Source organism: Triturus cristatus, chromosome 3_2 (assembly GCF_964204655.1).
Source record: "Triturus cristatus chromosome 3_2, aTriCri1.1, whole genome shotgun sequence".
Classification (NCBI taxonomy): domain Eukaryota; kingdom Metazoa; phylum Chordata; class Amphibia; order Caudata; family Salamandridae; genus Triturus; species Triturus cristatus.
Window position 1 is genome coordinate 1,029,753,757 of NC_140584.1, and position 25,055 is coordinate 1,029,778,811.

The window sequence follows — 25,055 nt, forward strand, 5'->3', positions numbered from 1 at the left end:
TTCCACAAGGTTCTGCTAAGGCACCCTCACTCTGACCAGCACACCACTCAACCTGTTTGTATAACGTACTTCACCAAGGTCTACAAAACACCCAACTTGCTAACATTTGCTTATCCTACACAGAGCTCTGCCAAAGCCTCTAATCCATACCTACAGACCATCCAATCTGCTGGTCTAGTGTTTGTCCACCACACAGCTCTGATGATTAATCCAAGTCAGTCCAGGCACTGCTTTGCCTGCTTTCAATGTCCTGACACCGTTCTAATCCTGAGCACCCCATGCAATTCTGCAGCCCGATTCGACATCCCGTCAGCTGTGCTGCACGCTGCTTTGTAGGTCTCAGTTAGCCGGTTCCAGAACCTTGAGCTTCTATGGAGATACAGAAGGCAGTGTGTGACCTGTGCACTAGAATGAAGAAGGACCTGTAAGGCAGGATGCAGAGACGACAAATGACCTAGCAGAAGCTCCAGAGAAGTCATTCTTGGAGATACAGTAACTGGAATAGATGCTTCAAAGCAGATACATTTTCTCCTCATTTGTATCCTTTGCAAAATTATGCAGACAAAAACAGCCAGGCTGCAGCACCCGTGCAGTGCAGGGGCAGCTGCAAGAAAGTAGCAATCATTAACACAATATGTGCATGGAACCGCGGTCCACCACTGTGAGGGGACATTTCACAATTATGCAGTGTTTTTGTGCCTGACACACATGGCGGGCCATTTTCTTTGCTTGCGTTCGAGCTGACAGCACCACTACTATATGACTGGGCCATGTGTCACCAAACAAAAGCTGGAATAGGTAAGTAATTTCACCTCTGGGCCAGACAGGAATTGAAGCCACATCTGGAACAAGCAAACATGGAGAACTTCAAATTATTGTTCTTTTTCAAGTCTTTAGCGTTCCTTTCTGATCAATGGATATACCAGTTATTGTGTCAAAGTAGAACCTTTTTTTGGTTGCAGTTCAATTGATTTTTTAATACCCACTTAAACCAACATTTCCACGAACTCCAGAGAGGCGGCAAAATATTTTTCCACATTTGTGATTTTGCATTGGTAACTATTGGATCCTCCCTGACGCACCTGGGCCCTCAACTTGGTTTCTTCCTACCTGGAGCACCATTCAACTCCATGTTCACACACCGTGGAAGCCGTTGCTATAAATGCAGAACATCAGACCTCGATGGTCATCTTACCTGGGATCCAGCTGATGCAGGAAGGATGAGGCCACCAGGAGTAGGGGACTCCACTGCAGGCTCTGGCTTCACTGCAAAAGAGGAAAGTGCGCAAGGTAACCAGGGATGGCCAAGGAGTTTTCAAAGCTCAGCTAAGATATGGGAACAAACCTGTGACTGGAAGCTTGGGTGCTGGGAATTAGGAGAGCACTGCCTGCTATGTATTAGAGAAGAACTGTGTACAGTGCATCATGGGACCATGGAGGGGTGTATAGTTCAGGAGCCTAGGGCTGTGTGAGCTTTCAGGTCCCACACTGATGTGCAGCGACGGGCACAGGGGAGCACTAGGTAAATCACACACCAAGGAGCAGAGGGCCATATGCCCGATGGGAGTGAGTGGCCATGTGCCTTACATGTTTGCTAGACGATGAGATTCAGGGAAGTGTCAGGCCAGGGGGGAGCAGCGGACGATGCACCTCCAGCGAGAATGTTGTGGTGTATCTGAGGTCAGCACTGGATGTTGTGTCTGTGGTGAGCACAGGGTGCTGTGCATCAGTAGAGCACTAGGTTAGTTACAATACCGAGCTGTGCAAATCATTTCAGTCTCACAGAGTGATGTGCCTCAGGGCCAGCAGGGTGATGTTCAGAAGGAGGAAGGTATCAATGTATCACTTTTACACAGATCTGTGGTTTCTGACCATGTGAGCATGTTTAAACCTACATTAATTGGCACAGGGCTCCTGAGTACCACTCCTGCAAACGTCCTGAAGCACACAACAACAACCGTAAAAATCACGCTGCGCTTGCTTGCTAATGCAAGAACACAAGAGGAATGACAGGAAATTTAGAACCCTACTGGAGGTGAAGACCTCACCCTCAGTAACATTAGCAGATGCACGTTCCTGTCACAGCAAAGGTGATGTCACACAGGCATGACCAATACAAAACAGATCAAATACTACACTCTAACTAGAACCAGCGAATGTGCACAAAGGCCACAGGGGCACACACAGTGCCCTCTCTGAAAATAGAATACCTAATAATACTGAGCGAACATTGAAAAAATGACTAACAACAAAATACCTTTGTAAATCTGTAAAGTCTTATAATAACAGAAAACAAATGACTGCATTTATATTTAGGAGCATGGCAAGCAGGCACTATTTGGGTTTTACATGAGATGGAATATTTACCTTAAATCACCCAACATGCTGGCAATGGTGTACACCCCTATAATAACAAATTCCAGACAGCATGCACCTTATGCAAAATTAAAATGTCAGGAGGATGCACAGCAATTAACCTGTGAGACTGACAACCAAAAAAACAGGAAAATACATCTGATGTCCAACCATTAATTATAGGGAAAGCGGGACAGTCTTTCATGGGTCAAAACAGACCATTTCTCAAAGACAAGTGACAATACTTTAGCAGATGTGCCCCAGGTCTCTCGGGCGGCCATATGCCTTCATGCTGGTTCCCACACACCCCAAGACTTTGTCTGTACATACTGTCGACATTTCTTGTGTTATCTTGCAGTGTCACAGAACTGTTGTGAATAGTTTCTCCTACGTGCTTGCTCAAAGATCTTTTCTACGACAAGATGCCTATGTACATGGTCCCAGGTTCTGAGCAGTGTTATTTCTGCCTCTACAACAAAAGATCTCTTGTGCAGCGTTATGCTGGTGTACGACCCGAGGTTAAACCTACACATGGGGTCTTTGGCTTTGAAAACTCTTATACAAATATCTTTGAAATATCAGGATACAAACCTTACCAGTCTAGATTACAGAACAGCAATTCACTGAAAATAGCCTTACACAGCAAACATGGGTTTCCATCAAACTATCTGCTCCACATATTTCTTACCTGTCGTCAGGAGTTGGGTCAGGCAGCCAGTCTGTCTAAGCCTAGATGATGAAGCAAGTGAAGACATTGGTCTCTTTGTCCTGACATTTCCTGTAGTTGCACGTTGCCGGCCATCCTCTTGGATGGACTGTTCTTTAGGCACATTCATCCTGTCAGTGCTCAGCTGTTGGAGGCCTGATGTTGTAGGATATCCAGTTACCACACTGTCCAAACAGTAACCTAGGCCAGGAGCTAGTGGAGAAAAGCATGACGTATATGGCGAAGAAGCAGTGTGTGTAATGACTGACGAAGGGCTGGCCGTGCTTGGGTAACTGTACTTGGACTGAGGCACTGAAACAGGCTGGTCAGAGGGACCCTGGCTCATCATCGACATGTTCAGAGGGGATCCCATGGCAGATGTGGGGTACATCGGTTCAAAGCACTCTACATTCAAGCAGTCACTGGGTGGAGCATAATGCAAGAAGGATCTCTGCTTTGTGCTCATAGAGTCAAATGGCAACGAAGAACTGTGAAAATTGGAACCGACGAAGGATGTGCAGTGTGGGCCTGGATCCAGCCTGGATGAGCAGGTGCTGTTAGACTAAGATCAAAATAAACAGATACAATTCACTGGACATATGAAAAGTCATATGAATTACAGCAGTAGAAAGAGTTGCAAGATAAGAAGAAAGATGAAAAGTTCTCACAACAGGTTTTGGGTCTGTCGAACTCAAAATCAATTGGAAGTGCATGTGAAGATAGTAGAGGTCCACATTCATGTCTGTACGGATAATAATCACAGTCTACCAGCATCCAAATGGGTCAATCTTTGAGTAACATTCTAAGGTGCATCATGGTCCACACCAGCCAGCATTGCAAATTCCAAACAGTTTAGAGATGTGTTACAGAGGGTGCAGCCTCACTAGAGATTCCACAAAAAAGGAAAAGACAGATGTAAACAAGAAAGAAGCAACAGATTTGTCTGGCAGAGAGATGTCAGCAGCAAAGTATAGACTATCAAGAAATAGTGTGGAGAGTAAAAAAGACAGCAACAAGATGAGAAAGACACAGTACCCCATGCTCACCTGTAGGCACCCACTAGATGAGATGGGGGCTTCTGCGTGGACAGCAGACATGCTGCTGGTGCAAAGATTATCATCTATGGAAGGATAACACAGATGGTCTTGGTAACACATGTGCACCTGTGAGGGGCATGGGCGATGATTGCTGAAGAGATCTGTAAGGTAAGACATACAATCATAGTGACATATCAGATACTGAACAGACTATAACACTTTGTCCAAATCCCTTCTCAACAATCCGGGTATTTAATTATGTCGTCTATGTTCAGCCTCAAAATTATATCAGCGCTAACCATCTCCTGCATGACTACCTGTCTGGTTTCAGCTCACTCTGTAGCTGCCTTCAACAGAGTTGACCATCATATGTATCTCATAATCTTGAATGGGATTCACCAACAATGTCTTTCACTGGTTCTCCGCCTATTTTTTCAACCAGCACCAGTTTGTTCACATGAGCACCTCCAGGTCACAAAAGATCACTATCATCTGTGGAGTCTGACAGGGTTCCATACTGTCTCCTGTCCTCTTCAACCTCTACATGGAGCCGCTTAGTGCTCTACTCACAGATAATAGCATCAAGATTAACCAATATGGCCAAAGATACACATCTCTTCTTGAAAGTCTCCACTGCTTCAAAAATCCAACGCCTCAAACACTGCTTGCACATCATCCAGACCTGTATGTCCAGCACCTACCTGAAGCTCAACCCAACCAAGAAAGAATTCCTGTTACTGCAGCACAAAGCTGGCTCAGCGACATAAACCTTGACAGCTTTAAACCCCATCTTTCGCCAAATACCAAGCCCCTTGGATTCACTCTAGACACCAACCTCACCCCAAACATTGCCAAAAAAAGATTGTCTGATACTAACTATCTCTGCTAGAGAAAAACAACCCATTTCTTCAACAAAGCGACTTCACAACTGCTGTTCAAACCCTCGTAGTCTCACATCTAGAATATGGTAATGCCCTACTCCATGGTCTCACTGACTTTACACTAGCGTCCCTTAGGGACATCCATACCCCCATGGCCTGCCTCTGTCAGGGCCTCAAGAAATATGATCACATCACTCCTATCTTGATGGAAGTCCATTGGCTCCCTCTGCCAGACCATACCATCTTCAAAACCAGCTGCATCATTTACAAAGCCATCATGACCAGCATTTCCCCTTATCTTGCTCACTATCTCTGATGGTACTCGGCACACCTGCAGCTAGGACACCATCAGACTTCTGACGAAGAAGTGTAAAAAAGAAAAAAAAACAAGACAACAGGTCTTTTCCATCTATGCACCTATGATTTGGAAAACCAACTCAGCTTCCTCTTCTATTACCTGTGACTTTGTGCTTGTCGTTGATCATGTACAGGACTCGATTGCCTTTTAGCTAAGTTCACCCTATCAAAACACCATATACATACATGCTGGTGTTTGAATATACAATAGGACACTTCTCAGTCCACCTTCTGGGTCATGATATTTTCACAATTCCTTCACAAGTGTCTCAGTGCACTAATGCTACTAACAATGAACAGACCTCTGCCAAAGCCATCCATAACCTGGCTGTTCCCGCTTTCTTCTGCTTTCTTTTGAGGTTTCACTCAATCCCCCTATAATTTAGTACTAAAATAAACACTATTTTGCCCTTTTAGAAGTACAGCTGTTAGGGCCGGGCAATGCAGTGCCAACCTAAACTCTTCTTTAGTGCTAAGGCTGACGCAACAAGCGGCAGGCCACAGAAACTCATATCAGATGTTTTATTCCATTTTAAATACTTTGTCAAATATCCGAGAGAGTTAAGCAACTTTAGTGCTTTTTAGCAGGAGCCCTGGTCCTAGATGTCTCTTTGTTTAATTAAACCTGTACATGTCTGATCATACATGTTTGATGTTCAAATGTTTTTAGGGTTTGAGCGCAATAAAGTACTTGACTGACAGATTACATCTTTAGTTGCCAATTCCTGAATCTATAAATGGTTTTATCAACATTAAATGAAACAAATCATAAATGCTGACTGGACCGCTATGGAAACTTGTCTAGGAAACTTCAAAGAAGAAAACACCTGCCCAAACATGAAAGGTACTTATAAATATCAAAGCTACAGCATTTAAAATGCATTAGAAATGCTTTTACACACACAAAAAAGAACGTAAATTTGGAAATATGATGAAAGCAGAAGGTAGAAAACTTATAATGGCGTATTTCAGCAGGGTATGAGCAATACAAATACTACATACATGATACATCCACATTTCAGTGACAATCACCTCCTCTTTCCAGGGCTGACAACTCTTGCTGCAAAGCAAATATGTACCGATGAGGAAACAGCATCTGGTACAGACATGTCTGCTTGAATTCTTAGGAAGGTTTAGCCCAAATGTAGGACATTACAACACATGCCTTTACCAGGCAGATGCTTTTACCATGAACGATAAGTATATATAAGCTAAGTAAACCTCCCACATATACATATATTTAATTTTTATGTATTATTTCATTGTTTTTTTGTGGGGGGTGGGAAGCCCCCAATCCTCCCTTCTTTTTAGGTCTCGCCTGGCTATCGCGTAAGCGATCGCTCAGCGAGACTTATGTAGGGCCTTCAGAAAATGCTCCCAAATGCTTCCCAGGCGGATGGAGTGGCGGTTACGCGCACAACCACGCGCATTCCATTTGCCACCAGCTACTTCCTGCGCGTGCGCCGCCTCACGCATTCAGAGAGATTTAGTAATGGGCACAAGACCTTAGGAATGCGGTTTATGGCCAGTGCATGTGAGGCATTCAAGCGCGAAGCTGGCATCTGGCATCGGACTTGAAAGCAGCAGACTGCTTTCGCCAGCGCGCGCTCGGCCTCACTTCCTGCATCCCCTCTCACAACAATTAACTTTCGTTATAACTCACACCCCATATGCTCGTTCCCTCCCACCCTTCCTTTGAAGTCCGCTTTTCTTGTTGTTTACAAACCACGCCACACACTGCTGCATGCCACACACTGCTGCACGCCACACACTGCTGCACGCCACACACTGCTGCACGCCGCACACTACCGCACGCCACACACTGCTGCGCACACTGCTGCATTACACACTGCTGCATTACACACTGCTCCACGCCGCACACTGCTGCACGCCACACACTACTGCACGCCACACACTGCTGCACGCCTCACACTGCTGCACGCCACACACTGCTTCACACCACACACTGCTGCACGCCACACATTGCTGCACGCCGCACACTGCTGCACGCCGCACACTTCTGCACGTCCAACACTGCTGCACGCTGCACACTGCTGCACGCCGCACAATGCTGCACGCCGCACACTGCTGCACTCCACACACTGCTTTTATGCGAGTTTATGCTACTGACATTGTAAATAACAATGCCTTTTATTTGTTTTAAAACCAAAACATAAATAAAAGGCATTGTAATTTTACAATGCCAATAGCTCAAACTCTTATAAATACGAGACCTATTGCATTGCAAATGCTTGTTTAATTTACTCCTAACATCCCTTTACCACTAAGAATCGCAAAAGGACCTCTTACCGAGCACCAGGCATCCGGGCTTCACAAGGGCAGGGGTGACAGACAAATAGATAAGTTGAGAGCAGTCCCCCTGGAAGAGTGGGGGCCTCAGAAATAAGATTATTCACCAGAGAACTCTGTTACCTCTGTTGACAAGAGAGCATGCAGTGCGTTTACGCTTCACCTATTTAAGGGTCTGCAACCAAGACTTTATATTTTCAAGTATTGGCCACAGAGATGCTTGTGACCTCCTATCCGTCACACTCGGCTGGCAAACGACTCTGGCCATGAGCTTCCTTTTGACCCTGTTCTATTCCTTTCTCCTCCTCCTCTTCCTCACTCTCTCTGCGCAGGGTCTCTTGCTTTCTCTCCTCTGCGTTACTGTCTTTCCTCTGTTTCTATTCATTGTTCCCAATCTTTCTCCATCCCTCTCCCCTCACTCTGTTTTGCCCTGTCACTGCATTTCTATCCCCCTTCCCCTGATTTTCTTTTTGCCTTACTTCTTTAGCTCTCGGTCTTGATGCTTAACTTTGCAGCCCTATCCCTCCTCAGTAATACGCCCCCATTTTATAGCTGTTTATACTTTTCCGTCCTCATATCCTGCGCTTCTAACACCACTTGCTGTATATCTCATCCTTTTCTATTCTCGCACTGCATGTCATTCTCTTGCTGTACCATAACATTCCATCCACCCTACCAGCCATTCATCTCTTCATACACCCCATCCGTCCGTCCGTCCGTCCGTCCATCCATCCATCCATCCATCCATCCATCCATCCATCCATCCATCCATCCATCCATCCATCCATCCATCCATCCATCCATCCATCCATCCATCCATCCATCCAATCATACATCTGATGCATGGCTTTAATATAAAAACGAATGCTGTAGCTGTGAACTCAAATCTAAAACCAAATATTGTATCTGTCTATTATGTGATGCAAATGGATTACCAGCAAAGATGTTTGCAAGAGGCTGTAAGTGTAGGTTTTAATGTCGCCATCAGCATTTAAAAAAATATATATATATTATAGCAATCCTGGAAATGGAAACAAAATCATTTGGGATCCCATAAATTGGGAGTCAAGTGGTGGCAGCACAAGGGTGTTGGAAACAGTCAACTTCTACACTTATTTTTAAACAACTCTGACCCACAGTGGGGCGCCAGAGTGCCTGGCTCCAAGATGGCCGCACATCCGTAGGGCTCCTTGACAGTGGCGGCTGGCATTGATCGGCGGTAGGGGGGCGGGATGGGGAAGAAAGATGCAGGGGAAGCGGGAATAAAAAAAATTTCAATCTTACCTTCTCGACGCTTCCTCGCCTCCGTGGTCCTCCCTCGCTCTGCCTTACCGGAAGCACACCAGGGCCGGACTGGGAACTGAAACCGGCCCTGGCAAACTGCTTGGCCGGCCCCCCTAGGGGGGCTGATGGGGTGAGGCCGAGCTGTTTGCAAGGGCCGGTTTCGGACGATTTTGTTACCGGGGGCCGATATTGCAGGCCCCTGGTAACAAAAACAGCCCCACAGGGGCCTAAAACTGGCCCTCACCCCAGGGGCCCACCGGGGAAACGCCCTGTCCCACTACGGCCAGTCCGGCCCTGAAGCACACCTAGGCGACCAGCCTTAACAGAGTTGTGATCGGTCTGAGCGCCGTGTTTCACCGCACATGCGCTGGCTGAGGCCCTGGGCATGTTCTCCATGTAGGCTGTAATGCAGCCTGCATGGAGAACATGTGAAGTGCGCAAGACTGTTTTAGGCAGCCCAACAGGCCCGGGCAAGCAGTCACTGCGCACTTTAGGAAGGTGCTACCACTCCTCCCCTGCCCTCTGCCCCTAATGCAAAGCGGGCTGAAGCAGGAGAAAATAAAATGATAACGCGAGTTATTATCATTTTATTTTCCCTTTGTGTCACTGCAAAAAAGCAGTGAGCGACGCTACTCTGCCTTGGTGGAGGAGCCACCACTGCTTCTTGAGCTGGGCCGGTAATCTTGTGAGATCTGGCCACCACAGGTGCAACATAGTTCACTTGACTGGCTGTTGTGCGGGGAGAGGTTGATGTGGGGTGCAGAGGGCCGCAGCTTATCCCTCCTCAGTACCCGAGGAGGCCTCTCGGCGGTAGAACTGAGGCAAAATGGCACAGCTGGGGTCCGATGTGACAGGGAGCAGAAGTCGGTTGCCATACATATGGACCTCCCATCCTGTGAGATGACTAGCGAGGAGAAAGAGGTGGGAAACAGCAGTGCCACTGGAGGCACTGCTGCGGGCCCGTTTGACACAGTGCAGAGCCGTGCGGATTTACCCAAGATGGCATCTCATGTTCGGGGATTCGCCAACATGCAGAAGCACTGTGCTTTTGGTCAAATGCCAGCCAAGACTGAGTTGAGGCAACTGCCCCCCTGCCCTACATAGCTGGCACATGCTGCAGGAAGTGAGCTGCCAGTGGCTTGGTAAGGTAAGCCACAACAGCGGGGCATACCCAAAGGGCCAACACAAAGTAAAGAGGATGGAAGCCAGAGTCACCAGCTCATCGTCGAGGTGTGGGGCCCTCCCTGCCCAACCCGGACATATTCGGAATTGAAGACACAAAAACATCTGAAGGGATATTGCGCTAACTTGGGGGTGGAAAGGGAACCTCCCCTAAAGGGACAGCCTGTGATTTTTGAGATGGAAGTGGGGTGCCTCGTAGGAGCTGGGTCTGAAGATGGATACTGTTGACATCTAGCAAAGAGAGCGACGTAAACCCAAAATATGACTCAACTGCCTCACAGTTGCCTAGGTAGCCTGCCACGACACGGGCAAGGTGGAGCAAAAGCAGTCAAAGCTGAAATTTGACACAAAGTGGATTCAAGGGGCACACTCACCTGAATAGATGGATGACCCACCGACAGCCACACATATGGCGGATGAGACATTAGCACCTTGTTGTAACACATACAGGGTAGCCTCGGCACCATTAATAGCAAACTGTACACACTCACAATGAGGGTAGACAAAATGACAACCAGTATGGAAAAGCACAATAAGTGTCTCAGCATGGCAGGTTTCCGCATTTTGATTCTTGACGATGACACAGCAAAACTCAGCAAATCACTGGATGAGATTTCCAAGCTCCTGGAAGTAATACAAGCCAAGAATGAGGACCTAGAAGCTAGATCCTGCTGAAATAACATACTCCTAGTGGGGATCTCTGAGTCCACAGATACTGGTAATATGGTGGATTACATCAAACCCTACTAAAGACATTATTCAGGTCCGAGGCCTCCTCCACAATGTTTTCAGTGGTAGCGAGCTCACAGGTCCCTTGATCCCAAGGCCTCCTCCGAGCATGCACCCATGGCCGATAATGGTCAAACACTTTTTTTTTTTGTAAAACATTTATTTTTCAGTTTTGTTATGTTGTTATGTTAGCCGGATTTGTATAGCGCACAGCTGCCCCAGCAAAGGGGCGTGCCGGCGCACCTTGAACAAGAAACCGGCACACAAACAACCCAGTGAACAGGCCATGACAGTGCTAAGCATCTAGGGAAAAAAGGAAGGTGTTGACGGCCTTCCTAAAAATCAAAAGTTCATCGATGGCGCGGATATGGGCAGGAAGTGAGTTCCAGAGCTTGGCAGCGAGCACACTAAAAGAGTGGCTCCCGGCCCTAACCCTTTTAAAGCGAGGAACTGTAACCAAATGAAGCCCTGAAGATCTTAGAGGCCGCGATGGTACATACGGTGAAATTAGATGTTCCAAAATCTGAGGGGAAGAGTGCTTCAGGATTTTAAACGAAAGGCAGAGAGACTTAAACTTAATCCTTTGAGAGACAGGGAGCCAGTGAAGTCCATAGATAGATTTTTTTGGCCGAACAGAATTTCGGCAGGCCAACCAGGACCCTGGCGGCAGAGTTTTGAACGCGTTGGAGTCTACAAAGTTCGGCCTGATTAGCTCCAAGCAGAAGGGAACTCGCATAGTCCAACCGAGACAGAATAGTAGCTTGTACAATAAGCTGTCTGGTTGGGGCATCGAAAAATTTAAAAATAGGTCTAAGCCTACGAAGAATCCCGAAGCACATGGCAGCGATTTTCTTGGTATGAGAGACAAAACTAAGTTTGGAGTCTAGCCAGATGCCTAGGTTTTTTACCTCAGTGGCAGGAAGAGGGGTAGGGCCGAGCTCAGATGGCCACCAATGGTCACCCCACAAATGGCTCTGGTTGCCAACAATAAGCACCTCAGTTTTTTTTGCATTCTGTTGCAAACAATTGTCTGTCATCCAACAGGCCACTGCCCTGATTCCCTCACGAAACTTGGTGGCCTCTAGGTCGGACGCCCCACTTATTGCAACCGCCAGCTGCGTGTCGTCAGCATAAGACACCATGGTCAGATTACAGCGCTTGGCGACAGCAGCCAGCGGCTGCACATAGATATTGAAAAGTGTGGGGCTGAGAGCCGACCTCTGTGGAACACCCTGTGTGATAGAATAAGGTCTAGACTGGAAGGGAGGGGTAGCAACCCTGAAAGTACGGCCCGATAAGAATGATCGAAACCATTCAAGAGCCACGTGATCGACACCAACCTCAACCAGACGCTGTAATAACATTGCATGGGAGACGGTATCGAACGCGGCACTGAGATCTAAAAGCACTAAAGCCGCTGTTTGACCATAGTCCATCAAAGTTCGCAGGTACTCAACCATAGAAAGAAGTGCGGTCTCAGTGCTATGACCCGGACTAAACCATTCTGAGAAGGATCTAGGATATTAGCAGAATGGAGATGGTTACATAAAATAGTATTAACATGGGCCTCGGTCAGTTTTGCCACCCAAGGAAGGAGGGAGATGGGACGATAGTTCTCAAATTTTAAAGGATCCAGAGCAGGTTTTTTTAAAATAGGCATCACCTGCGCTTGTTTCCAACTGTCTGGGACAGAGCCTGACATTAAAGATAAGTTGACAAGATCACATAAAGGAGGAAGACAAAATGTCGCACATTGTCTAAATTGGGCAGGTCGTAGAGGATCCATAGGAGAACCTGATTTGACTTTCACCGCAATTTTATTAAATTCCTCCATCGAAAGCTCAGGAAAAGAGCTCAAGGACATAGTTGTTTTCAGGCCGGAGTCAAGCTTCTCCTGAGATACAGATGAACCAGGGAAAGAACGGTAAATAGCCTCCACCTTTTCCACAAAAAAGGCTGCCAGGCCCTCGCAATGAGTGGCAGAGCAAATGTCGGCGACTGGGGCTCTACTGGCAGTAAGGTCCTTAAGCACCTTGAATATTAATTTAGTGGGATTGGTGCTAATATTAATTTCATGAGAGAAATAGGCGGCACGGGCTTTACAGACCGCTCTGTGATATGTTTTTATTCTGGCAAGATACAGTAGTTTTTTATCAGACAAATATGACTTACGCCAGGCTCTTTCCGCTTGTTTACAAGATTTCCTTAGGAGCCGAAGTGAGTCGTCATACCAGGGACTGGGTCCGGTGCGGCGACGCTTACTCTCAGTCATAGGGATCAAGCAGTCTAAGGCTCCGGTCAGCCATCTGCAGAAGAGATCATAGCCCGCCTCAGCATCGGTAAGAGGGCCCAGGGGATATAGACCAAGAAGCCGATGAAAATCAGCTAACTTAAGTTTTTTCCAAGGGAGTCTGAGGGACGCAGGCACGGCTGCTCTAAGAGGAGAGTCATCGATCCAAAGGTGCAATTCTATGAGATGATGATCGGTCCAGGCCATGGGCCTGGGGGGCAGCACTTTCACCATAGGTAAATTGGTGAAAATAGGGTCTAGAATGTGCCCACCAGTATGAGTGCAATGTTTAACCAGCTGGGGTAGCTGAAGAGCTTCCAAATCGGCAAGGATGCTACTTGCCGCAGAAGAATGAAAAGCATCAAGATGAAGGTTTAAATCACCAATAATGCTAAAGTTAGCAGCCCTTAGGGCAAAAGCGCTAACAGCTTCAGGAAGAGCAGATCTGAAAGCCGCATCCGGCCCTGGTGGCTGATAGATAAGTAGTCCGGAGAAGGTAAAGTGCGGACTAACAGCAATACGAAAATGGGCACTTTCACAGCCAACTATATCCAAGGCCGTCCATAAACATGAGTAACAGGATTTGACAGCGGCCGCAATACCACCTCCTCGCGAGTTACGATTATGTGTATAAATCGCATACTCAGAGGGAAGGGCTAGGTTGACCGCAGCCAAGGCTTCCTCATGCAGCCATGTCTCTGACATGAAAAGAATGTCAGGACTTTCCTCCATGAGTAAAGTGTGAATGTCCAGATGATGTTTGACCAACGATCTCACATTGAGATGACAAACCTTGAAATCATAAGGGGCTTGTAAATTTGCAGGCGGTGGAACTGGACAGTCTGGGCACTCAGGGGGGGCTATCCTATGGCCAGAAATGAGAGCAGGAGATGTAAGCCCAAAGACACACTCCTGGCACTGGAAAGGGCCAGAAAGAGGGTGTACCTGTACCTGAGTACAACGCGAAGATTCGCGAAGACTAAGCAGCTCCATTCGAGAATACATTCGCATTAACCAGTCCAGTCACAGCATCACTTTAAAGGGCTCTAGGGCCCAACTCGATCCCTGACTCGGCGCGGACGAGCGCAGGCGGGCAGGACTCTGGCACGACTCAGGCGCAGGGAAGGCGCTCCCGCTGCGCGTCACCGCTGCGCGCTTGAAGGGCTGGCTTAAATAGGGTGGCAGCGTAAAGGCAGCACCGCTAGGACGCTAAAGATGGCGCCCAAAAAGCATCACCGCAGCTCCCAGTCCAATATGTCCGCCAATTCACCCCGATTATCGAACCCCTAGGACAGGACCCACTCTAACAGCGGTGAGACGACAGATTTAACGTGCAGGTAAGAGGGCGACCTCCCAGCAATAAAAACAGGGGACAATAAGTAAAATATAAACAAAATACAAAACGCGGGAATTTTAAAATAACAAGTAGGCAAAGCGCGCCTTCAACAGCGCTAGGCACGCGAGTTCTAATGCGCGCTAGTGAGCAGGATAGCTTGTCAAGGCTGACCCCCTTGAAAGACCGCCTTAAATAGGGTGGCAGCGTAAAGGCAGCACCGCTAGGACGCTAAAGATGGCGCCCAAAAAGCGTCACCGCAGCTCCCAGTCCAATATGTCCGCCAATTCACCCCGTTTATCGAACCCCTAGGACAGGACCCGCTCTAACAGCGGTGAGACGATAGATTTAACGTGCAGGTAAGAGGGCGACCCCCCAGCAATAAAAACAGGGGACAATACGTAAAATATAAACAAAATACAAAACGCGGGAATTTTAAAATAACAAGTAGGCAAAGCACGCCTTCAACAGCGCTAGGCACGCGAGTTCTAATGCGCGCTAGTGAGCAGGATAGCTTGTCAAGGCTGACCCCCTTGAAAGACCGCCTTAAATAGGGTGGCAGCGTAAAGGCAGCACCGCTAGGACGCTAAAGATGGCGCCCAAAAACAATACAGCAGTTATCTGAGTGTGAAGTACATAGCATAGTAAATTCAATCCAAGAAGGAACACCCCCATCCATCCATCGCTACTCGATTCCTCAAACTACCTGCAGGTCACATCTTATCACCCCATATGCACATGCTACAATCATCCACCCTGTTATGTGGGGTTCTTTACCCCCTCTGTGTCTGCACTACCTCCCTCATTGTCATATGAGCTATCACTGTCTGTTACGTCTGTGTCGGCTGTTGTGTCTAGGAGTGTTTCATTTAGGTCTTTCCAAACTGAGAGGTCCTCGACGACCTTTTCATCCCGCCTAATGAGTTTCATGTGTGTCTCCTCTGCCAGAGACCACTCCTGTATGTCCCTGGGCCAGTGAACTATCTTGGGTGCCATTTGGCCCATCTAAGTGATGGCGATTCAACGCTTGGCCAGCAAATCATAAAACTATTTAACTATCGCAACTGTGACAAAGTGGTTCAACCGGGATGAGAAAATTAGCCGTTGTTGCACGGGGGCGAGCCATCTCAATTTACCCTAACTTCACAAGAGCAGTAGAAGAGGTGCGTTACAAATAACTCTCAGTAAAGCACAAGCTCTGTGAGACTGGCGTATAATATTCCATGATATTCCCGGCCCGCCTGAAAATTACCCACCGTAATAAGCTTCACATATTTCAGTCACCCAAGAGCGCCAGATTCTTCAGTAAACAATTGCTTGTAAAACCGGAGGTGGCCCTCCCAGGCACTATGACGCTACTGAAAATACACTGAGTGATGTGGAATAAAATGAATATTTGAACAATTACTGTTTATGCCATGATGGACTGAAGAGGCTAGTACATGCAGACACCGGGGGAAGTGGTACTGTCAGTTCAGGACTACAGCCCTGGTAACCCATGAGTAAAGGTTGGGAGGCTGCTTCTGCTATTGACAGTGATACCTGTTGTTGCCATCATATGTACACTGACATCGTGTATGGTCCATCGAGAGGCTGCCTCCCGTGAAAGTAGAGATCACTGAGGAATGCTATGCATGGCCCAGGGAGGAGGCCTGGGTATGCTGGTGGTTGGCCAACAAACTGAGATTCTAGCCCAGTGAACACCCCCTATTCATGGCAGAGGAATTGTGCAGCTGGCCCTCTGTACGTCCCAAAGGGGTAACCCCCACATTGTTCTTCATTGTTAAACTTAGATTACGGCTATTTTTACTAATGGCACCCTGATGGTGTCAGTGTTGGGACTTCGTGGAGGGGTATGGGTTAGAGGTTGCTGGTGTGGGTGGGGTGATGTGGTGGTCTATATTCGTCTCAACTGGAATGGATTGGTAAGCACGACACACTCAAACAGATGGTCCCTTTCCCCCTTTTATTTGTTTCCCGCAGACTACTCTGTACAACTCCCACTAATACATTTAGATCTATAGTTTGCCTACAATTATGCTATAATGCAGATGTTTAGCATCAGATGACCTGACCACACTATGACTAACATTTCTGACGTAGGATGTGCGCGGACTGAATAATCCCCGGAAGACTAACCAAATCTTATCCAACTTAGGCAGGTATCGGGCCGATGAAGCGTTACTCCAAGAGACCCATTAGAGTGCAAAAGACTAGCCCAAGTACATTAATTAAATGGAGTGGCTACATTGCACTGGCCTCGTACTCCTCCTATGCAAGAAGCAGAGCAATCCTGGTGAGCCGGGGGATCCATTTCCGGCTGTTAAACGAGACACAGAACTCCACAGGATGATATAACATGTCAGGCCATGATCCAGGGTAAGCACTTAAGTACTATTAACACTTACGGTCCCAACACAGATGATGCAGAGTTCCTCAAACAGGTGGACTGTACTTGGGTTGCGGAGATTTCCACCTGGTGCTCGACGCACCTTTGGTCTGCTCTAATGCCACAAGTCGTAGTCACCGAACAGCAGCCACTGTGTTAAAGAACAATATTGCAACTTGAGGGGTTGGTATATATCTGGCACCTTCAAAATCAGGTGTGATTTGAAGGCACTCATATCTCCTTAGTATTTGATACTTGGGCACATTTAGATTATTGGTTGGGGATTCGAGAGATATGTGCATGGGTGAAGGGGATCGATCATCTTCCTCACACATTTTCAGATCATGCCTCAGTCCAGTTAATCATAGAGATGCCCGCATCCCAACACCACGCATTCACATGGCGACTTAACCCCACGGGCTTGCTGGATACGGTGTTTCATGATGAAATACGATCTGAGTTCCCTACCTATTTTGAGACAAACGACAAGTCGATAGAGAGGGAGACCTTCAAGACATATCCGCGCAGCGTATGCCCAGCCAAACAATATGGATCCATAAGGCATTGAGAGTTCGCCTAGATGTGCTGGAGGCTGAGATAAAGGGGCTGGAGTCCGCTGCACTGAAGTTATGATCTGAGCATTCGCTGGTGGAACTCTGTACAACCCTTGATGAGTTTACGGCGGTGGCTGACCAAGAAGTCAAACATCACAAAAATTGTGGCACAATAGAATATATGGTGAGGCGGTGCACCCGAGCAGGAATCTGGCCAGGCTACTGAGGCGTGATCGCCCTGCCCAAGAGATTCTCCAAATCATAAAGCTACTGCGCAATCGGTGCACGAAGCAGAGGATATCATGGACAAATTCGTACAAATGTATTCCCGCTTATACACCTCTTGCATGGATTCGGATCCCAATGCATACACCACATTCTTTGACTAACTGGCCCTCACATGGATAGAGGGCCCTAAGTGTCACTTCCTTGAAGCTCCAATCACACTCAAAGAGATAGTGAGTGTAATCTCCAGCCTCCCCATGTGCAAAGCCCGGAGGACAACAGATTAACCACGGAATTCTATAAAGAATACTCGTAAATTCTTGCCCCGAAAATGCTGAAAGTATATAATGAAGCATACAATGGGGGTGGGGCTCTTCCACCAACCAACCTTCAGAGAGCCCCCCACTCAGTGAAACACCTACAGGACCCTTTCCTTACTGAATGCGGTGGGAGAAATATTAGCCAAGGTTCGGCTTTTATGGCTCCTCCCAGATCAGGCGGAATTTATCCTGAGGAGATCTAAGTCCCACAACTTTAGAATGCTATTTGCAGTGTTACATAAATGAAACCCTGAGTTAATTCAGTAGAGGTTTTCATCAAAGCCACTGAAGCATTCAATTAATTAGAATAGGCCTTCATATTCGCTCTTTGGCCAGGATGGGGCTGCCATACAATTTTATCAAATGGATCAAATTATTGTATCAGAACCTTATGACTCAGATCTGCTTAAATGACCTTCTATCAGGGCTCAAGCAGATTGAAAGGGACATGTGCCAAGGTTGTCCTTTGCCACCCATACTCTATGTCATTGTCTCTGAACCGCTGGTGTGTTCCATTAGAGAGCTGCTACCAGAGGTCTCGGTGTCCCATTTGCTCTGGGACACAATCAGCACATTTCACTGGGGCCAGGAGGGATCCTGGACCCAGCACGATAATGAATGAATGAATACTTTCTTATATAGCGCATGGCTACCCATGGGCATCCCAGCGCTGTAAGACCTAGAGGATGAAAATAGACCTACTTAAACAAGAAAGTCTTTAGTTGCTTCCTGAAGTTGGTAATGTTTGATTCATGCCTGATGTTATCGGGGAGCTTATTCCAGAGGTTAGCTGCTTGTACAGAGAGAAGCCGGCCGCCCATCCGGGCGAGCCTCACCCTGGGCACCACGAGAAGATTATGATGATTGGATCTGAGGGATCTTATTGATTTATGGCGCTGAAACCAAGGGTTCAGAATAGAGGGGCCCATGTTATGAATGGACTTATGAGCCAAACACAGAGCCTTAAATGTGATCCTCTCCTGAATTGGGAGCCAATGAAGAGTACGAATTGAAGATTTTGCTGAGCAGCGTTTAGGGATCTTCATGAGCAGACGTGCTGCGCAGTTCTGAACACTTTGCAAAGTTTTTAAAGTGGCTGCTGATGTCCCCAGATATATAGCATTAGCATAGTCCAGTCTTGAGAGAATTAACGACTGGACCAGAATGCGTCTTGCTTCAAAGGGAAGAAGGTCAAGGACTTTTTTTAGTGATCTCATGAGACCATAGCAGGTTGCCGCTACCTTGTTGGCCTGATGTTGGAAGTTTAGAGTGTTATCCATCCAAACCCCCAAACTTTTTATTTTGGTCTTAGGTTTGGGGGGGGTTCCGAGACAGCTGGGCCACCAGGGATCAAGGTTTATCGGAGCTTTGAAGCCCAACAGCATGATATCTGTTTTGGCTCCATTTAATTTTAGGCAAGAGGAAGTCATCCATTCCAGGACACTGGAGAGACAAGGGGTGAGATTGTTGAGCCCATGATGTAGATTATTGTCCCTTGCCAAAGAAACCACCAGCTGCGTGTCATCGGCGTATGTGACAAGCTGAATTCCCCAAGGAAGCACCACATCAGCCAACGGTCTCATATAAATGTTAAAGAGTGTAGGGCTGAGTGACGATCCCTGGGGAACGCCGTGGCTCAGATGCAACTGGTTTGATGACACCTCGTCCTCAAAGACAGAGAAATACCTGTCGGATAAAAAGGAGTGCAGCCATTTGAGAGCCAATCCTGATATCCCAGCAAGACGCAGCCGGTGTAGCAGGAGAGAGTGATTTACCGTATCGAAAGCTGCGCTGAGGTCCAATAGTACCACCGCAGCACAGCCTCCAGCATCCACAATCCTCCTGGTAGCCTCGACTACCGCCACCAGCGCTGTTTCGGTACCTTGCTTAGGTCTGAAACCAGTCTGAGAAGAATGAAGGGCACCCGAGGATTCAACAAAAGAAGAGAGGACATGGTTGACGTGCTTTTCAGCTATTTTGCTGAGACTGGGTAACAATGAAATAGGTCTATAATTGGTCAGGTCTTCCTTGATCTCCCTCTTTTCTAGACCATGCCTTCATTGGCCGGGCTGAGCGGTACAAAAGGGGGTGGTGATGGACGGAGCATCAGAACCAATCAAACAGTCACACCCAGTCAACAGATCTAGGTTTGATCCATCACCGTTCTTTAGCCCACTCTGCCACCCCAGTTCAGACATGGCCATATGCAAATCAGTCTGACCCTGTGCCTGATGGGAACAGTCCAGCCCGAACTGCCAAGCCATGCCTTCCCTGGACCGGAAACAAGCTTCCTAGAACCGGTTTCTGGCATTTCAGCCGTCTTCAGCCAGGCTTGCTTGAATCCAGTGACAAAGTGAGCAAGGGACTCACGTCTGAGCATACCCTGCCAACTTATGGCGAACAAAGCGGTACAAAAGGGGGTGGTGATGGACGAGCATCAGAACCAATCAAACACTCACACCCAGTAAACAGATCTGGGTTTGATCCATCACTGTTCTTTAGCCCACTCTGCCACCCCAGTTCAGACATGGCCATATGCAAATCAGTCTGACCCTGTGCCTCTTGGGAACAGTCCAGCCCGAACTGCCAAGCCATGCCTTCCCTGGACCGGAAACAAGCTTCCTAAAACCGGTTTCTGGCATTTCAGCCGTCTTCTGCCAGGCATGCCGGGCTGGCATGAGAACACAAAAACAAAGAATGGGAATGGAAAGAGTGTCTGAAAGAAAGATATAGGAAACAGAGGCTTAATAGAGAAAAGTGAAGGACAAAAAGGTAAGATCAGAGATCCTGTGTAATCAAAGACAAGTTCAGTTTGGAAACAATTAGAAGACTAATAGTGGGAAAAAGTAAGAGAAACGGAAGGCCGAAAGTCAAAGTGAGTTTACCTCCATCCCACAGTATAGGGCCCACTGCATGTAGGACCATAACATCTGGAGTACGTTCCTTTTCTCATGTAACTTTGGGCTGCTCCTCTATAACTGCACACATCTGCAATTCACCACCAATGGATCTGACTGGGCAGAGAGATCTGCTGGTCTCCATTGCAATGTGCTGTGGGGTTCCCTGGAATTTCTGCAACTGTCCAAGGTTGAGGAAGGCATGCGCAGCTATTGCCTATGAAGTGAATGTTTTTGTGACAACGGCATCAAAGCAGCTGTCCGTCTTTACTGTGCCTGTTTTTGCCCCTATTATAAGTTCACTGTAATTTGGTGGTGGAATCCAGAAACCAGAATCATCAATTCCAGCTGATATCCCTGCCCTGAAATACAGGGATTGAAAGTTTTCCTGGAATAAGAATACCAGGTCCAATTTTACGTGTTTTTCCCAAGGCGCGGAAAAGAACAGTCCCAAATCTGCATCCATTTTTCACTTGCTTGGAGTAGGTCTTAAATGGGAGTACAATCCTTCTTGAAGCCTCTGGTGCAAATAGTGGAGACGTTGGTGAGAGTGAGGTAGGGGGCTGTGGGGACATTTTCAGCTACCCCTGTTGTGCAGAGCTGCCTGGTGGGAAATGTGGGTGAAACCCTTAGTAACGCACATGATATACTGATACCCCATGGATTGGTATTTAGTGGAGGCAATAAACTGCTCCAATTATGAATTAGGTCCCATCATGGGGAATTGCAAGCAGGTTTTTGTGCTTCCTAAACCGAAATCCTCATGTTCTGCTATTTACACAGATTTTCATTGGCTAAATGTTACAAGCTTTGATCTGCCATTATCAGCTTTGGGAAAACCGTGATCTTTATCACATCCAATAATTATCAAGTGCAGTAAACTCTGTATGTCTTGTCAATGTGACCCTTGAACAAACAAGTATTTGAGCAGAGGAATTTGTAATCCCAGACTGTGACTTTGTGCCTGCACAATTCTGACCCAGTTTTCAGAATTTTCATGGGCAACCTGGGGAAGGTCAGCTTCAGCAGGCTGTCTTTGTAACTCGTTAGCCAATTTTATTAATAATTGTGATTTAAAAAGCAATATTTGTACCAGTCTTTAAAAAAACGAAATCTATGGGACAGAATTTCCTCGACGTTGACTAAAAAGGACCAGCTTTGTTCACTTGGTTAGCTGTGTGCATTTTGTGTATAGGAAAAGTGGGGATGTTTTATAATTATGGTGCTCACTTGGTACCACTCCTGTAGAAAAAAAAAATGATGACCAATCCCAGATACAGGCACCTGGAAACCAGTTTTCAATGGCTGGATTGGATTGCAAGTGGTGATGAAGAGTATCTAGGGGATCATGGGTTGGATGGAGGGTATGCCAGGGGCCATCACTCTTGCCAGACTCAGAATTGCTGGGTATGGGAGAAAGGTGAGCAGATTCACCTGGGGCACTACTACACCAGGTAAAACCAACAGCATTTCTGCACACAAATCGAAAGTAGGTGGAGTATATGTGCAGAAACGGGACTGGGACGCCGGTAATTCCAGCCACCGCATGATAGTCACAGTTCTGACCCCAAACCTCAAATTACTGCGGTGCAGAGAGGAACAGGCAGTCATAATCAAATTCTAGTTTAAGCAATTCAGCCCCCCAGGACCGCGTTATTCATAAACGTAGCCTTAGTCTTCAAAAATGTAAAATATACCTCCTAGAGATGTTTGTGAGACAAGGCACTCACGTTATCAACTCTTAAACTCCAACAGCCAATATGCCTCGCTGTCAATAACTGCAGAGCCAGTGAATCTGAGAAAAGTTGTATATTTTCAGGGCATGCGGCGTGTGCCTGGTATTGGGTATGAGGTTTGGGTATGCCACTACCCTTACCTCCTTTTACCACAACCTAAATCTAAACCCTTTTTTTTTTTTTAAATAACATATTAATTATGTTATTTTAAAAAAAATACTTCCCTGCGTGGTAAAGGCATGTGTGGTACCGGCACAAATACTTCCCTGCGTGGTAAAGGCATGTGTGGTACCGGCACAAATACTTCCCTGCATGGTAAAAGCATGTGTGGTACCGGCACAAATACTTAACTGCGTGGTAAAGGCATGTGTGGTACCGGCACAAATACTTCCCTGCTTGGTAAAGGCATGTGTGTTACTGGCACAAATACTTCCCTGCGTGGTAAAGGCATGTGTGTTACTGGCACAAATACTTCCCTGCGTGGTAAAGGCATGTGTGGTACCTGCACAAATACTTAACTGCGTGGTAAAGGCATGTGTGGTACCGGCACAAATACTTCCCTGCATGGTAAAAGCATGTGTGGTACCGGCACAAATACTTAACTGCGTGGTAAAGGCATGTGTGGTACCGGCACAAATACTTCCCTGCTTGGTAAAGGCATGTGTGTTACTGGCACAAATACTTCCCTGCGTGGTAAAGGCATGTGTGTTACTGGCACAAATACTTCCCTGCGTGGTAAAGGCATGTGTGGTACTGGCACAAATACTTAACTGCGTGGTAAAGGCATGTGTGGTACCTGCACAAATACTTAACTGCGTGGTACTTACCTGCGTGGTAAAGACTTTGTTGTAAAGGCTGTTTCCCTTTAGCCCGTTTCGCGCTGACCATCTCCACGCTCGCTGACTTCCATTTGGCGCCTGACGCAGAATCCTGCTCCAGGTGAGCTTAAATAGTGCACCCCTAGCAGAGGGAGATGGTGCACTGTGCACATTAATGAGGGCAGTATTGACTTATAAAATGATATAAAGGGCTCTATGTGCAGTCCGAGGTTGGAACTAGGAGTGGTGGACAAAGTGTTTCTTAAAAAATTAGTTTTCATGTTCTCTCTGAAGTCGGGGAATGACAGGGAGAGCCAGACAAGCAATGGAATGTTATGTAAATTCTAGGAATATATACTGATGAAACGTGTTTTCTTGTCACCTCCTTTTTAGGTCTCGCCTGACCCAGCGCATGCGCTGGTCTGGCGAGACTTATTGAGAGGGCTCCAAAAAGTGCTACCTGGCCAGCCTAGAGCTACAGTGCATGTGCGCGGGCGCGCGCGCCGCGATTACTTTCACTTTTGCGGCCGCACGCCGCTTGGCATAGTCAATAGGTCTCGCTTTTGGGACCTTATAAGTATTTAGTTATGCAACTGTTGCATGGCTAAACACTTATAAGGTCCCAACGGCGAGACCTATTGGCTATGCCAGTGCTTGTTTAATTTTAAGCTTGATTTTGTGACCTGAAGCATTGCATTGGTCATTTGAGAGGTTTGACAGGCCTTGAAGGGGATATGAGGTGGGTGAAGGATCAGTAAACGTCTATCAAGGTGGTGTGTAGCTGTGTTGTGTGCATCATTTTTTAATCCTCGAGTCTAGCTGGTAGCTGAACACAAGGTGTCTTAAGTATAATAAGAAGAGTGTAGGGGATCCGCATGGGCGAGGTTTTGCCACCAACGTTGCCAGGCAGACACCCAGTGCTGGGTGTCGTTGTACTGGTGTATTTTGATCTTGAGATGAACCAGGAACATGCAGTGTTGTGTGATGTAAAGGTGAGAGATGATGGGAGATAAGATCGAACACTGGAATATGCCACAAGTCACTGGCATCTCCTATGATGGGGACAAGTCATCTGATATTTAGTGTTGTCGAACCAACCCTATGTTATTGGACAGGGGTTGATCAGAGTATGCATGGTGAAGAACACGTGGCTGAGCATGTTTCTTTCAGTATGACTTGGTTCGGAGATGCACATTTTAATGTTAATGACATATAGAGAGCTTTTATTATGGGCTTGTTAGAAGAGTCTTCTGGTGGGTTGAAACCCCAAGCGCAACATCAGAGAAAGGAAAAAAACTTTGATCCTAACACCGAGTTTTCCTTGAATACATACATTGGAATTTGAAAGAAGTCCCCTTATTTCCTAAACAATATTTAACCACTGTTACCAGAAAGCGGAAGCATTTGTAAACTTGTTACCAGAATCGGAAGACTGCCTGAGGTCTCGCAACTGAATGGTGTGCTGATTTTAACAGGTGTCCTGTAGTCCCCCCCTTTCTCGCACCCTTCGTCCCACTCTTTATTTCTCTTGTTCCCCATATCCCCAGAAATGTATGTAATGTTCATCGCTTCTCTCTACCACCTGCCCCTTATTGTGTTAAATGTTAAGCATACATAGAGCGCACTGTCACCTCACAGGCATCCTGGCGCTA

The 25,055-nt window shown here is 46.9% G+C and overlaps 1 protein-coding gene across 1 annotated transcript in view; it reads right to left on the bottom strand.

Moving 5' to 3' along the window:
* MLXIPL (MLX interacting protein like) overlaps positions 1-25,055 on the bottom strand; it is a 735,879-nt gene that overhangs the window by 104,585 nt on the left and 606,239 nt on the right. Inside the window, exons 8-10 of the mRNA XM_085649671.1 lie at positions 4,108-4,259; positions 3,044-3,623; positions 1,196-1,266 (exon numbers count right to left, since the gene is read on the bottom strand). Of these exons, the coding sequence (XP_085505797.1) occupies positions 1,196-1,266; positions 3,044-3,623; positions 4,108-4,259 (803 nt within the window). The remainder of the gene's footprint in view (positions 1-1,195; positions 1,267-3,043; positions 3,624-4,107; positions 4,260-25,055) is intronic.